This window comes from Populus alba, chromosome 6 (genome assembly GCF_005239225.2).
Source record: "Populus alba chromosome 6, ASM523922v2, whole genome shotgun sequence".
Lineage (NCBI taxonomy): Eukaryota > Viridiplantae > Streptophyta > Magnoliopsida > Malpighiales > Salicaceae > Populus > Populus alba.
In genome coordinates this window covers 20,534,088-20,550,246 of record NC_133289.1, presented here as the reverse complement: position 1 = coordinate 20,550,246, position 16,159 = coordinate 20,534,088, and the positions used below count along the sequence as shown (strand labels likewise).

The window sequence follows — 16,159 nt, the reverse complement described above, 5'->3', positions numbered from 1 at the left end:
GGTACACATTTTTTATTGACATATTCAAACATTTCGTCTCATAAGACTTATTTTATATTTTATGCTGAATATTACGCTTTGATCTTGACTTCGTAGAAATTTCTGTTCATACAAAAAATAATTTGCTCTCCTATTATTGAAGTAGAGTCGTCAGACTAATCATCCTCGTAAATCGAGGGAACTGAAGCAAATGGTACTCATAAAGATCGGATTGGAGGGAACTATGGAGGAGATGCAAAGAAGACTTAAAGAAGCAGCGGTGGAAGGGAATGTCATTGCCTTGTTGAAATTGCTTGAAGAAGATAAGCTTGTCGTTGATGGATGTGCTCCAGATTGTTTTACAGAGACACCTCTGCACATATCTGCCATGCTTGGACACTTGGAATTTACAAGAAAAATCTTATGTCGAAAGCCTGAATTCGCAAAAGAACTCGATTTCCTTGGATCATCTCCTCTTCACTTGGCAACAGCAAATGGGCACCTTGAAGTGGTGAGAGCACTGCTGTCGGTCAACCCTGACATGTGCTTTGCTCAGAATCGAGATGGCCGGAACCCCCTTCATATTGCCGTGATCAAAGGCCGAGTTGATGTCTTGAAAGAATTGGTTCAAAACAAACCCGAAGCTGTTCTTCATCGGACTGCACGAGGTGAGACCGTCCTACATCTCTGTGTCAAACACTTCCAATTGGAGGCATTGAAGCTCCTGGTCGAGACAATCAAAGACTATGGATTTATAAATTCTAAGGACGAGGATGGCTCAACTGTCCTGCACTTAGCAGTAGCTGATAAAGAAACTGAGGTACGAGAATAGATTTCTCCAACTACTAAACACTCCAATCCCTTTGACTTTAGCGTGACATGAAGAGTGTAGATTTTAAATTAAAAAATTAACAACTTGTTAGACACAGGAGTAAAAAGAATTTGGTGTTTCACACTCCACAAAGAACTTGCATATAACTAGATTAAACGAACATTAATTAGAGGAGTATCTGAGACGATTGAAAAAGTTAATCGAAAGTTTTTTTGTGCCCATAATAACTTGAAAAGACAAATTTTCAGATCATAAGTTTTCTGACCATGAAAACCGAGATAGAGGTAAACGCGATAAATGCTAGTGGTTTCACAGCGCTAGACATTGCCTTAGCACAGGGTCGAAGAAATTGGAAAGATGTAGACGTCCAGGATTCCCTGCATCAAGTAGGGGCCTCAAGTGCAAAAGACCTCTCTTCAACAATGCACAGACTGGACGCTGTTGGGGCCATGAACTTACGATCAGAAGATCATTTTACAAGCTCACAGTCGCGGTTGAAAAGGAAGCATCGAAGGAGACAGAGCTATGGTTTGGGAGAAAAGCGAAATGCGTTAATGATAGTGGCATCCCTCATCGCCACCATGGCTTTCCAAGCTGGGATTAATCCACCGGGTGGTCTTTGGCAACAGGATTTACAGGGGGCAAATGAACACGAAGCTGGCCGGTCCATAATGGCTGATAAGTTCCCAGCTGCTTATAACAAATTTGTGTTGCACAACTCCATAGCTTTTCTAGCATCTCTCAGTGTGATCTTGTTGCTGATAAGTGGCTTACCATTTAGGTGGAGGTTTTCAATGTGGATTCTGACGGCAATCATGTGGGTTGCAATCACCGAATCAACATTTACTTACTTGATTTCCATCTACTGTCTGTCGAGCCTTCATCAGCGGAGGACTTACATTGTGACGGTGGTTGTACTCAGTGTGGTGATGCTTGGACTGTTGAGCGTTCTTCTTGTGGGGCACTCTGTCCGCTTGATTCCCAAGATTGTCAAGTTTGGAAGAAGGTTAATGGCGCCAAGGGATCGTCGAATTTTGTTTGAGTGAGTCACACCAATGTTGTCTCTGTACACAATCTTCCTATAAAAAAATGCTATTTGTATCTTGCGGGGCATTCTTCTTTATTTTATTCCATTTTGTAGTTAACTTTATGTTTCATGTTAAAAAGTTCTAAAGAGGGACCCAGTCGAGAGATACAAATTGTTTGGATTCTAAATCTTTATAATAAAAAACTATATATTAAAAAAAAACTTATAATTAAACATTTGGTGTTCTCCATGCCAAAGTTACCTCTTTTACATGTTAAAAGTTAAACGACCAAGGAATTGAATACGAAAAACAAAACACACATCTTGTTTAGACTTCGGGTGTTGTTTAGTTAAAATTGAGAGCTAGATTGGTTAAAATTATACAATTTTGAAAACCAATAATAAATTTGCAATAAATAATTAAATCTGGAGGTCTAAATTAATCCATGCAATTGAAAAGAAAAGGAGGATTCAGGACAAATTTAGTTGATATCGCAAGAATTTAAGAAACATAGACTAAATTAAGGAGACTAAATTGAAAAGATTTGATTTAGGGATTAAATTGAGAAACAATTCAAGATATGAAGCCATAATTGAATGAAGCGAAGGACTGTAATGAAAAGGAAGAAATATTTCGAGGACCAGTTAAATCTATTTACATAGCTTCATTTCGGTCCTATTTGTTTCAATCTAGTGAATTCATACCAATTAAGTCTAATTAAACTGATTTAGTTCAATTTAGTCCCAAATCAATTCGTACCAGTAGAAACACAGCTGCTACCATCTCTCTCACACAAATTCCGCCAAACCTTAATTAGTTCCCAACACCATCGCCTTCAAACATCCAAAACCCAGCAAACACCTATAAATTCCAGCCCTTAATCCAAGCAACAACTCCTTGCAGCATATTCCTAGCCAGACCTGCCCAGAAAAACCAGACCCAAATAACCCAAAATCTAGCAGACCCACTAAAAGCCCAGTTCAAACACCACAGTGACTCTCAGTCTCCAAATCCCACAGCCCTGAGCCACCATATGCATTCTACAACCATCAACCACCGTGTGAACCTCCCTCTCACAAACCTCAGGAACCACCGTCGAAATCACTAGGCAGGCCCCCCTTCACGCTGCCACCATCAAACCCCCACAAACCCAAGCGATCCTCTCATCCCCGTCATCGAAAACCACCCAAACCCTATCACCCTCTCGATTTTGCCCATAAGACCAACAGGGAGAGACACCCACGTGAAATGGAAAAATGTGGGCTACGGATTGATGCTGTGTCCTTAGGTTTTTGCAGGTTATGTGAATCGCGCGTGAGCTACATGTGCACTGCACTTCAGAAGACTCAAGTCACCAGCGAGATTTTTGTAGAATCTAGTATCTCCGCTTTGCTACCATTTTATGAATACGTGTAAAGGCTTATCTTTTCATTGATACATAGAACTAATTTATAGAGCACATAGTAGCATCTAGGTCTTAATTACATACTAATATTTAGGCTATAATCAAGAAAATATTTCTATAACTCGGTCTCAATGTTGGCCAAGAAAAATAATAGATTAATTCCCTGATACAAAACTGCATATACAAATTAAATGTTGGCGTGAGTTATGGTTGTTGATCGTGAAAATCTCCTTGCTCTCGACCTTCTTGCAAGCGTGAGAACTTTGCGTATTAGACGGATGGAATGTCCTATAAGAACAATGCCCATCACTCCATAAAATACAACACCGGCGCCAGCTTTGGCTGTAGTACTTTCACCCCGACGGCTAGACAAACAAGATATAGAGATGTAGTATGTCCAGATTGTTGCTATAACTGCGATCCACATGACAATCATCAAAATCCACGTGAAAATCCTCCATTTGAATGGTAGCCCACTAATCAATAATATGATCACACTAATGGATGCTAGAAAACTTGTAGTGTTGTACCCCACAAAAAAAGCAAAATCATCTGGCATTTTATCAGCCATTATGGACCGACCAGCTTCATGTGATTGTGATGGTGGTTGTTGTAGGTCTTCTTGCCAATTACCATTGGGTGGACTAATTCCAGCTTGGAAAGCCATGGTTGCAATTAGTGATGCAACCACCATTAATGAATTTCTCCTTTCTTCCAGCCAGTTTTTCTTCCTCCAACAATTCCTCTTATTTATAGTCGTGGAGTTATTGGGCCTGATGGCATCCAATCCGTGCATTGTTGATGGCATATCCTTGGAACTTATAGCTCCACCTTCTCTAAGAGTGTTTTGAATGTCTATATCTTTGATGTTTCTTCTGCCTTGTGCTAACACGATGTCCAAAGCTGTGAAGCCATTTGCGTTCAGTGCGTTTACTTGTATTGGACTTTCGAAGATGAGATAATTTATGGCCTGAAAATTGATTTTGCTACCAAGTCAGAAGGAGCAGATAAACAAGTTTTAGCACAACAGAAGAGGATCGGGAAAGATTACATTTGTTTCTTAATCAAACACCTGTTATTAGAGCTGGTTTATTTTAAAAAAAAATGCCCACCAGTTTTCTGGTACAAAACCTTTGTTCGCCTATGATGCCGATTGCGGATCACCGTGCTTTCCAATTTGGCAAACAGAACAGGACTGGAAGACCAGTAACCTTAAACAAAATGACTGATTGCTAATTGTAGGTGAAACTATAATGGGTCATGATTCAAGGTGCTGAGAAAATAAGAGGTCAAAGCATTTGAGCCTAAAGGCTACGGCAGTTCGAAAAGTTATTCTTTCTCATACCTCAATTTCTCTATCAGCTACTGCTAGGTGGAGGATAGTGAAGCCATCATCATCCTCTGAATTTACAAATTCAGTGTCAGCAATTGTGATCCCTACCAAGAATTTCAATGCCTCCAATTGGTAGTGTTTGACACAGAGATGCAGGATGGTTTCGCCTCGCCGACCACTGGCTCGAATGGCATCAGGTTTGGCTTGAACCAGCTCTTTCAAGACATCAATTCGGCCTTTTATCACTGCAACATGAAGAGGATTCCATCCATTTCGATCTTTAACAAGGCACAGATCCGCGTCCACCAATAACAATACTCTTACTACTTCCAGGTGACCATTTGCTGCAGCCAAATGAAGCGGAGATGATCTATGCAAGTCTACCTCTTTGACCAATTCAGGCTTCCGACAAAGAATTTCTCTCGTGAATTCCAAGTGTCCAAGCATGGAAGCTATGTGCAGAGGCGTCTCTGCTGGACATGTAACAGCACATCTATCAAGAACAAGTTTATCTTCCTGAAGCAATATAAGCAAGGAAGTTACATTTCCTTCAACAGCCGCTTCTCGAAGCTTTCTTTGCACTTCCTCCATTCTCTCCATTGTCCATTCTATCGGAGCGCGCACCATTTGTCTCAGTGGCCTAGATTTTATCAGAGAGACCTTGAGCCTTCCTTAGAGCATGAACACAAAATTTCCACCAGGTCATAACTTCAAGCTCGCATCAAGTCACATTATCGATCTCATTGTCTAAACGCCAGTGGCAAATTTTCGTCCTGACCACGAGGTGGACTTTTCTTATTGGACTTTGTACGCGTATACAAAGAAAATCAACAGTCCCTGAACATTTTTTTTTTTTTGGATCCGAGGAAACCCCATTTTCCGGAAAGCGTATTTTGTGGACCCAGATAAGTAAGTAAAACCCCGGCTGTCTCAGGCTCTTACAAGAAATGCACGCCCTGACTCGAACTCAAGACCTGCTGTGCAGATCTCAAGCTCTTTGCCACCACGCTACACCCCTTGGGACAACAGTCCCTTGGCATGCTAAATACAGTCACACATGGTAGGCTTTTAAGTGATATTGTCCTCGTTAACAGGCTAGAGCATGTAGTAAATTTTATGATTGAAAAAACATGTTTTTTTTTTCAAAGACGACCCTCTTTCGAGTCCTAATCGAAGAACCTACTCCTAAGAATTTGAAGACAGCAAGGAGAATTTATTAAGTGGTTGTTGAATTTTCAATGCCCTGAATGTAGCCTTCTCCACAAAGCAAGTAATAACAGGTCAAAGGTTGTTGTCATAAACATTTCTAAAACCAATGCACCCAATTCTTTTCTTTCTTGAATTTTCTTTTTTATTGAACAATTTTTTATTGGTAAATCATCATCCTTGCGTATCTCTAGGTCAACTCGTTATCCCTCTATAACTACCAACGTAAAATAATTTTTTCTTCACACACAAAATAATCTTCTTCAAGAAAAATGTTTTTGGATAATCTTGTGCTAAAAATCAAATGAAGGTATAAAGTTATATATTTAAGAAAAAAAATGATATTTCATCCTTTCCCTCAAATAAATTTTATACGAGATTTTCTTTCATATATATTTTTTTAATTGAGAGCTTAGATGTTAGTTAGTTTAGGTAAATAATATTTGTATAAAGATAATGTAAAGAATATATTATGACACCCATATTAAATTAAGTATTTAGTCCCATACCAAGGGAGTGTTTTATTAATTTATTAGTATTATGGATTTATCATGTATTATTTCCACATAATATTCATTTAGACTATTGTAATATTTTTTATTTTAACTTTAGTGTTATGAATTGTGGGGCTCATTAAAAAAAATATAAACTGTTAATTTTATGATTTTTTTTTTTTAAATTTGATGAGTCAAGTGTTGCATCATGTTTTTAGTGTCAACATTAATTGATTTTATCGAATATATTATCAGTAAATGGAAGATTTTATCTCATTAAAACCAATCTTAAGAGGATTCTCTTTGATCAAATTTTAAATATTTAAGGACTAAAATACTTTTTTCTATTAGTTTTAATAAATGAAGAGAGAATATTGATCCATCTAAAATTATCAAGCAACTAGCAATGAGGAGAGAATAACGTACAATCTGTGTCCTTTAACTATCAAAGAGAGACTAGCAACTCCTACGATAGACAAACAAAGCACATCGAATCAGCTAAAAGAAGATGGGACATTTCCAGCAGGGGATTCTCCAAAATATCAAATTTAAATACCCTCTCAGCATCCATCTTCTTTAGTTTTAGTTTTTGTGTTTCTAGTGTAAAAAATAACTTATTTGTTCGGTAATATATTAAATTTCATTTTATATTATGGGATTTATAAAAAAGTTGAGTTTTAAATCAGTTTCATGAAGTAGTTTTTATATATATTTTTAATTGAATTTTCTAAAATTTGATTTATTTTTGTGTTTGAAAAGCATTTTTTTTAAATATAATTTTTTTATATTTTTTTACTTTAATTTTTTTTATTTTTAAATTATTTTGATGCGCTATATCAAAAATAATTTTTAAAAAATAAAAAAAAATTATTTTCTTGTATTTTCAAGTAGAAGACAATTTTAAAAAGCAATCATAAATAAATATTTTTTTTTTTTTTGCACATAAACTCTAATCACAATTTTTACCAAACATATATATAAATCCAACTAATAACACCTAACTATATTTTTTAAAAATTACAATCATAAAAATTATCAAAAAAAAAAATAGACTGACAGATAATCAGAACAAGAATTAGCTTTTTTTTAAGGATACGTTGAAGAATAACCTCCCACTCGACTCAATAACTCCTAATATCCAAGATAATATCTCCAAGCTGATAATACTGAATATTATATGTCCTCCAGAGCAAGTCGTAAAACCTCCATAGAATCTGAGCTGCACAAGATCCTTCGAAAACCCTTATTCCTAGTACCCAGCAGCCCATGTTTGAAGGCCAGGAGCTCAAGAAGAAGTTATGTTGATATAGTTTTTTTTTCCTCCGCATACTCTCATATAAGTTTTCATTTCTTTCTACTTTTATCATTGAACTTTGTTTTTGTAATTTGTTATCGGAAGTTATGATTGCATGGTTTTATATTTTTGAATTTATTTTGGTGTGCATGCTCTCATGTATGTGAGATGTTTGAGAATATTTTGATTTTAAATGAAATATTGATTTTATGAAATAAAATGTTAGATTATTATTAAAAAATATATGAAAGAAGAATCATAATTAACATAACAATAGAGCCCCCTTTTTTTCTTTTGCACGGTTAAAAAGGCATGGAAAATTAATTTGATCCCTTAAGTTTTTTTTTTCATAATTGGCCCTATTGTTTTAGGTTTTTATATTTTGATATCAATTTTTTTGTTGTTAAATTTTAATCCATGGATTTGTTTTAAAAAAAAAAGTTCAATAGAGATAGTGTAGCTTTTTAATTATGTTACATTTTAGTCTATAGGTTTTTTTATTTAAAAAAAAAAAAAAATTGGTCCTGAGTGAATAAACGCTTGGCCTGCACAATTTCCCACAATCATATCATAAGACATTGGATTTTTTTTTTTTTTATCTTACAGAATTTCATGCATTTATTACACATTTACGTGAATATTAATGATAGATGTGATCGATACCATGAGATGCGTATGTTATATGGTAAAGAGAAACATAATCAACTCATGCTGATAGATAAAGATAAAAAAGTCAGTACTAAATTGATTTTTCATGGTTTCTTGTGATGGCAGTCACTTACTTGTTATTGTTATTGTTGTTGTTATTATATATTTATAAAGCTTAATAGGGTGATATTTTTACTATAACTACTCCACTGTTCACTTTTATGTATTTTATTATGGGTTATAACAGTAGAATTTTTAAACGTTTTCAATTTAATTTTCAAACATTTTTATTACACAATTAAGCTCAAAATAGAATTCAATTGCATGTTCTTTTATGATTGAGGGTTGAATTGCAAAATAGATGACTAAATGCAACATACGAGTAACATAAAATTGTTTCCTCATATTTTTTTTTTTTGTTATAAGGTGACCGGTACTTTGCATTTTTCAAATAGATTAGTTGGAGTGTCTTTATTCTCTTTTCTTTTTTTTAATCCAACTTGATTTTTATTTTCATTTTTTTTTTCTTATATTCTAAAAAAATATTTTCATAGAAAAGTTCTGACAAGTTTTTTTTTTTTTTTTTTTTCATTCTTGTTTCCAACATTATAGTATTAGGTTGGTGTTTGATTTTATGACCGTTTATTTTTGTTATTATGTAGTTAATATAAAAATAATTTTTCAAAAAAAAAATTATAATCTTGTTGGAGTCAATAACCTGATTCACAAGTTTGACATGCTAACCCAGGTTATATGGTTTATAGGTTTGACGGGTTCACTTACTAACAAAATATTTTTTTTATTGGTCCTCTAATTATTTTTAATATATTTTTTTTAATTTTATTTTTTAATATTAGATTGGTTAAGAAATAAACTGCAAATATAATTAAAAAAATAATTTAAAAAATATATAAAATTTAATGCAGTCCATGACAAGAGTCATTTTAGGACTGAAATTGAACCAATATGTCACTGTTTTAATAATTTTTTATATATAAAAATATCATTTATTTTTTTTTAAGCTAAGTCTTGTGTTTATGTTTATTTAAATTTATAAAATTAATTAATTTAAATTAAATTAATTTTTATATAATTTAATTAAAAACTCGTATCTCTAAACGATAAGTTTTCAAAAAAAATCAGTGTAATCCGCGGGGAGCGGGAACCACCGAAACATGTAAAGATAATTACGCAACTCAATTTAATTGCAGTCATGTATACATACTGCTGTCCTCCACTCATTTGAATCCATCATAACTGGTTTTATATTAATTGTCTCCCACAGGTCAACTTTCCTTCTTGCTCATTTTATCTTTGAATTTAAGTTCCCTGCAATTAATTTTGTTTTCTAAGAAATAATATAATATGGATGGAAAAAAAATTAAAATGCGATGAAAACCTTTAATTTCTGGAAGTTTGAGTGTAAAATTGATATAAATTATTATTTAATGGTAAGAATGAGACTACATATAGTTGTGGGATTTATTATCACTATTTTAACTCATTAATAGAAAGATTTTTTTTAAGGAGGTAATTAAGGAATTTTGATGATAAATATTATAAATAGAACCAATGTTAAACTATAATTAAGATTTGGTGGAATTTGGGTTTGAAGTGTAATTTTTTTTAATTAAAATGGGTGTTCAGCCAACTTACATATATCTTAATTAATTGTATGGGTTTTAAAATTAATAATTATATAAATTTTAATCATTATTATATTAATAACTACAAGAATTAAATTTGAAATCATAAAGAGGAAACTCGATCGTCCTAGTCAGACTATTTTATATCTAAATACGTTTTCTGGATAAATTTTACTTTACTTTGAAGATTGAAAGCAAAGCACACGTTGGATGTGAATTTGACAGTTGTATAGTCTGATTTTTATATTCAGGATTTAGATGTTTGAGATTGGATATTGAATTTCTACCCTTTGTATTTTTACTTTTTTTTTTCTTTTCCCTATTTTCACCGTTTTTTTCTTGGGAATATTTTTTTTTAGGATGAGATAGTAGGACACGTCAATACCCAATATACTAATTTAACAATACTAAATATATATATATATATATATATATATATATATATATATATATTGATATGGCATCTCACTGTTTTGTGTATTTCCTCTTATTTTCCTCTTCTTCTTTTTTTTTTTCTTTTTTTCCTCTCCAGTATTCGTTATCCTTGTCATGTTAAGCTTCACTTCCTCTTTGGTAGCAAGCTTTAATGAAAAGTTTGATTATTATTTTATTTTATTTACTCATAGAGTTAGGTCAAGTGATCAAACTTCCAATGCTTTGCAAGCAGGCATGAAAATACATCGTTAGAAAATTAAATCTTGTATATGAAAATATATGGTTAGTAAAACTGATTTGAGTTAACCCAAGTTAACATGTCAAATCTATTATTCAAGTTACGAGGCTATAATAGCCACATTAAAAACAAATCAAAATAAATTATGAAGCTCTATTTCCAAATAACCCAATATTAAAGGATAAAAAAAAAAAATTAAAAAAAATCTAAAAAAACAACATGAGTTAACATACTAAACCATTGACATAGGTCATAAGACCAAGATAGTTTCATAGAAAAGGAAAATAAAACAAAAAGTCATGAGGCTATGATAACTTAATAAAAATAAAACCAAAATAAATTATAAATTTTAATTATCAATCAAACACAATATTAAATGATAAAATTGAAAAAAAAATCAACTAAAAAAGAAAAGAAACCGAATCAATTGGGTTAACTTGTCAAACCCGTAGCTCGAGTCATGAGATGGGGACAACCTCTTAGAAATAAAATAAAATAAAATAAAAAACAACTCAATTTAATAGGGGTTAAATTATCAAAACCCGCAAACCTGATCATGAGACTAAGATATCCCAATATAAAGCAAATCAAAATAGATTGTGAAGCTTAATTCTCAACCAACTCAATGTTGAGTAATGAAATTGAAAATAAATTAAGGACATAAAAAACACCTCGAGTTAACTCGTTAAGCACTATTCTCGGGTATTGGGGCCAAATAATATAATAAAAAACAAACAAAACAAATTATGAGGCTTAATTCTCAATCAACCCAATATTAAATGATAAAATAAAAAAAAATTAATTAATGAGGTTAATTTGGCAAACCTGTAATCCAGATCATGAGAGTGAGATAAATCAATAAAAAATAAATATAATGTTAAATTATAAAATTAAAAAAAAACATTAATTGCAAAAAAGAAGGAGGAGTATTCCGCTATATAAGAAAATGTACAGTAAAAACTCATCCTCCTTTAGTTATATTTTTTTTTTAATGTTAACACACAAGTCATTCTCATCCTCCGTTAGTTAATTGGTGTTTATGTCTCTCAGCTAATAGAACACACAACACAATGATAATGAGATTAAAAAAAATTATTTTAAAAATATAAAAATTTATTTCACAAATTTTTTTAAAATATATTTATTTATATTTTAACTAAACATGTTTTATTTTTATAAACAAAATAATAATAATTCAATAATAATCAAGGGTGGGAAAAGAATAAAAGAACTCGGGTTCTTAAACCCAATAGATTAGGACAAGACAATTATTTACATTAGATTTTAAACCTATTTAATTATTAATAAATTACTAAACTCGGGTTCTCTTCAGCTACCTTCTTCTCCCTCCTTTCCCTGTGCACAAGTTGACGCTATATCAAGTGATGTTTTTTTTTTTTTTTTATTATTATTGTTTTTATTTATTTATTAAGATACATGTTTGGATTAGCTTACACGTACCTCAATTAATTTAAAAAATTCTAAAAATTAATGATCATATAAGCCTCCAGTGACCATTATATTAGCAATCACAAGACTCAAATTTAAGATTACAGGAAAAACAAATCCTTTAATCTCGAGTTTTTATTATCAAATCATCTAATAGATGGTTATATTTTTATATTACCATTTTGTAGATAATTTTAGTGATGTTTTTCCTCTTTAATTAGTATGTTTATTTTTTTATTCCTTTAAAGTTTTTTACACAATTCACAATAGGGCAGGTTTATATGACATGTAATGATAAAATTTTAATTTAATATTTGTCCCAAATTGCCTGCTTAAGAACTATATAAAAAGCCAATAATCGAAGCATGATATAACAATATCAAACGGTCAAAGATTTCCAACAAAATATAGGTAATAGTTTTTAATATTTTTATATTAAAGTAGACAAAGACACTAGAGAAAAACACTATTAAAAGATGTTAAGCACAAGGTGGTCAAATATTAATCCATTTCAAAAAATTTACTTTTAATTATTTTTTCACTTTACTTAATTTTTTCAGAAATTACGATTAGCATCCAGTCAAATAATTTTTAAAGTTGTATAACATTTTACATTCTAATAAAAAAATCAACAAAAAAATTTGGATTATTTACAAGATTACAATTATATTTTAATTCATGACTAAAAAGTTATTTTATTAAATATTAAAACTTTACCATCAAATTAAAAAAAAAAACTCAAGCCACCTAATAACTCTGCTCTTTTGCTTTGCTAAATTAAGTAAGAATCACTGCAATTTGTATGGTTTAACCTGTTTTTATAAAAAAAATAATTTTTTATAGTATTTTTGGATTATTGATATTAAAAATAATTTTTAAAAATAAAAAAATATTATTTTAATAAATTTTTAAATAAAAATTACTTTAAAAAACAATTTTTCTCTCTTTACTTTTAGCCTTGAAAAAAGCAAATGTGAAATAAACAGGAACTGGGGGTGATGAAATGGGTTTTTCGTGGGATTTGAAGGAGAGAGAGGTAATTGAGGATGAACAAATGGATGAGAGGATATTTGTGGATTTTTGGGTGACCGTACAAACGATAGACATAAATATGCTTGATAAGCTTTAGTTTGATTCTGTAATAGTTGTTTTTTTTTAGTAATTTTTATTTTAAAATATATTAAAATAATATTTTAAAAAATTTATTTTTTTATATCAATACATCAAAATATCTAAAAATATATAAAAAAATTTAATTTATAACAAAAAACCATTTTACAAAAACACTTTCAAACTACAAAAATAAATATCAATTAATCAAGCGAGATAGCAAATATCCCAAGCTCCCTTCGATCCATGCAATCACCACCGTGTACTTATTATTTTTGTGAAATGCAGTAAGTCTAATTTATTTTTCATCAACGTAAGTTTTGATTGTACTTGTGGGTGTTTGTAATATATATATATATATATATATATATATATATTATCAAAATTAAAAATTTAAGTTGATCTAAAATATAAAGTATAATTTTTGAAAAAATAAAAGTAAAATGAAAAAATATAGAAGGTTTAGGGTTATTAAAAAAGAAAAAGGAAAGTAAAACAAAAGTTAGAATTGGATATTTGGTGTTGTTGATGAAAGAGTATTTGGAATTGCTGTAATTTTTGTTTTTTAATTAATTTTAAGAGTACGTTTTATTTTAAAGTATCAAATTAATATTTTTCTAATATTTTTAATATGTCAATATTAAAAATAAAAAATCTAAAAAATATTATTTTCATATATAAAAAAATCATTTTAAAAAACACACAACATCTCACCTCCAAGCATTCTATTCCAAGGAGAAAAAAGCAGAGGCGGCAGTGATTCAGGGAGCCCCAGGCAAAAGTGTTACATGGTAAAACACCCACAGAGTTGAACTTGAACTTCGAAACAAGATCTGATAAAAACAGGGAGGAAAACAAAGGGAGGGCCTCCCTTCCTCTTATAAACTATTCCTCTAAGTGTTTCCTGAGCTTGAACCACCAGCAGCGAACAAAAAAAAGGCAAATTATCTAATCTGTGACCTGTACTCGTTGAAATGGTAACAGACACGTGTACACTTTCCTCGATCCACAAAACCCTCTCTAAAATCCATACTCTTGTCTTCCCCTTTCCGTTAAATTAACGTCTGCACTCACCCTCTCTCTCTCATTTCGCTTTCTGCGATTTATCCACTTTCTCTTTCTTTCTCTCTAGATTTTCTGTTTGTGATCATCTTTCACTCTCTTTATTGCATGTATTTTATCAAGTTGGGTTCTTGTTATTTATTTTCCAAGTGGCGAAGCGGTGAAGAATAGATAAACAATCATAAGACTTCTGGTAAGATTTTGATATCACCACTATCTTTATTGATTTGGGTTTTATCTGTTTTTGACCCTTTTATGGTGATCCAAATCTGGTCTGAAATATGCTGGCATAGAAGGAGGAAAAAAACCCAACAAAACCGAACCCACTTCCAATCTCTAGACTCTCTAACTCTTGCTATACCTAACCCTTAAATATCTTCCTAATATTTCAATTTCATTTTTCTTCAAGATTCGATCTTTCTCCTTTTCTACTTCAGATTTGTTTTTTTTTTAATATACATAATCGTATCGCCAATTAGTAGTTGAAATAGTGAAGACTGAGGCTTTTTGGATCTGGGTTTAGTTTATTTTAGTGGGGTTCTTATCAAATTAGTTGTTTATTGGTTTCCAAAGATCATAACTTTTTAGCTAGTTGAGCAAAAAGGGCTTGTCTTTTGATTGATGATTTAGTGTTTTAAAAGTGGCTAAGATGAGTTTGAGTGCTGCCGAGGATAATTCGGCGTCAGAGATTCATCTACCAGCTGATATAGATTGGCATATGCTTGACAAGTCCAAGTTTTTCTTTTTTGGAGCAGCTTTATTTTCTGGCGTTTCAGCTGCTCTTTATCCTATTGTTGTTTTAAAGACTAGGCAACAGGTTTTGCCTACTCAAATTTCGTCTCTCAAATTGTCATTGTCAATTATGAATCATGAAGGTGTGAGAGGATTCTACAGGGGCTTTGGTACTTCTTTGATGGGTACAATCCCAGCTCGAGCACTTTACATGACAGCACTTGAGATTACCAAGAGTAGTGTTGGGACTGCAACTGTTAGGTTAGGGTGTTCTGATACTACAGCAACAGCTATTGCTAATGCTGCTGCTGGGTTGAGTTCTGCCATGGCTGCACAGCTAGTTTGGACCCCAATTGACGTTGTGAGCCAAAGACTCATGGTTCAAGATTGTAACGCTAGCAGTATCAAGAGTAGCAAGAATATGATTCCCTGTTCAAGTCCTTGTAGGTACATGAATGGTATCGATGGCTTTAGGAAGATCTTGAATGCAGATGGTCCAAGAGGGTTGTATAGAGGATTTGGGATATCAATATTGACTTATGCACCATCTAATGCAGTTTGGTGGGCGTCTTATTCTGTGGCTCATAGGCTTGTTTGGGGTTGTATCGGTTGCTATGCCAATAAAAAAGATGAGAATGCTGTAAATGGTGGTGGGGGTTGTGGTTATGCGCCTATTTCAAAGGAAATGGTGGCAGTACAAGGAGTGTGTGCAGCCATGGCTAGTGGAGTTTCGGCTATGATTACTATGCCACTTGACACAATTAAGACACGCTTACAGGTTTTGGATGGAGAGGAAAATGGAAGAACAAGGCCATTGACAGTTATGCAAACAGTTAAGAATTTGGTGAAGGAAGGTGGTTTTGCAGCTTGTTATAGAGGTCTGGGACCAAGGTGGGTTTCAATGGCAATGTCTGCAACAACCATGATCACAACATACGAGTTTTTGAAACGGTTATCTGCCAAGAACAGAGAGAGCTTGACCTCTTGACTCCAGAGCAACAGGAGAGGAGACACCTTTTCCACTTGAAATCCTTACAATTTTTTTTACTTCTATCCTGCGTGTCTTTATTGGCGTGCTTGCCAAGATGGCTTATCAATGTAAATTCTTTTGTTTTCCTTCCTGCTTCCCTGTTAATTGTAGTGGAAATCATTGCAAAATCAATGTAAACTTATGTGCAGTAATAACATGGCCTTTCTCTATGTGCTTCCAACTTTACATTTACTTTGAGAATGAATAATGCCTGTTCTAGCAAACCTAACTTCGTATG

The 16,159-nt window shown here is 32.3% G+C and overlaps 3 protein-coding genes across 4 annotated transcripts; 2 read left to right on the top strand and 1 right to left on the bottom strand.

Moving 5' to 3' along the window:
• The first annotated feature begins 108 nt into the window (after positions 1–108).
• On the top strand, positions 109–1,961 carry LOC118030750 (uncharacterized). The gene is made up of 2 exons (XM_035034981.2): positions 109–799; positions 1,060–1,961. Exons 1-2 carry the CDS (start codon positions 191–193, stop codon positions 1,855–1,857), a joined length of 1,407 nt encoding a protein of 468 aa, XP_034890872.1. The 5' UTR covers positions 109–190; the 3' UTR covers positions 1,858–1,961.
• A 539-nt stretch (positions 1,962–2,500) lies between these two features.
• Positions 2,501–5,356, bottom strand: LOC118030749 (uncharacterized). Its single transcript, XM_035034980.2, has 2 exons — positions 4,590–5,356; positions 2,501–4,214 (listed from the first exon to the last, which is right to left on the bottom strand). Exons 1-2 carry the CDS (start codon positions 5,202–5,204, stop codon positions 3,432–3,434), a joined length of 1,398 nt encoding a protein of 465 aa, XP_034890871.1. The 5' UTR covers positions 5,205–5,356; the 3' UTR covers positions 2,501–3,431.
• Positions 5,357–13,840: 8,484 nt separating this feature from the next.
• Positions 13,841–16,091, top strand: LOC118030748 (uncharacterized). Of its 2 annotated transcripts, XM_035034978.2 has the most exons (2): positions 13,845–14,352; positions 14,915–16,091. In XM_035034978.2, the coding sequence occupies exon 2, from the start codon at positions 15,022–15,024 to the stop codon at positions 15,877–15,879; it is 858 nt and encodes a 285-aa protein (XP_034890869.1). In that variant the 5' UTR covers positions 13,845–14,352; positions 14,915–15,021; the 3' UTR covers positions 15,880–16,091. The 2 variants fall into 2 exon arrangements, with proteins under 2 accessions (XP_034890868.1, XP_034890869.1); XM_035034977.2 differs by having other exon boundaries at positions 13,841–16,091.
• Positions 16,092–16,159: the final 68 nt, after the last annotated feature.

Bases quoted from the DNA above. Each gene is read 5' to 3' on its own strand.
- LOC118030750 (XM_035034981.2), top strand. From the start codon at position 191: ATGGTACTCATAAAGATCGGATTGGAGGGAACTATGGAGGAGATGCAA. The intron at 800-1,059 runs GTACGAGAATAG...ACAAATTTTCAG, and splicing joins TAGCTGATAAAGAAACTGAG to ATCATAAGTTTTCTGACCAT.
- LOC118030748 (XM_035034977.2), top strand. From the start codon at position 14,809: ATGAGTTTGAGTGCTGCCGAGGATAATTCGGCGTCAGAGATTCATCTA.
- LOC118030749 (XM_035034980.2), bottom strand. From the start codon at position 5,204: ATGGTGCGCGCTCCGATAGAATGGACAATGGAGAGAATGGAGGAAGTG. The intron at 4,215-4,589 runs GTATGAGAAAGA...ATCAATTTTCAG, and splicing joins TAGCTGATAGAGAAATTGAG to GCCATAAATTATCTCATCTT.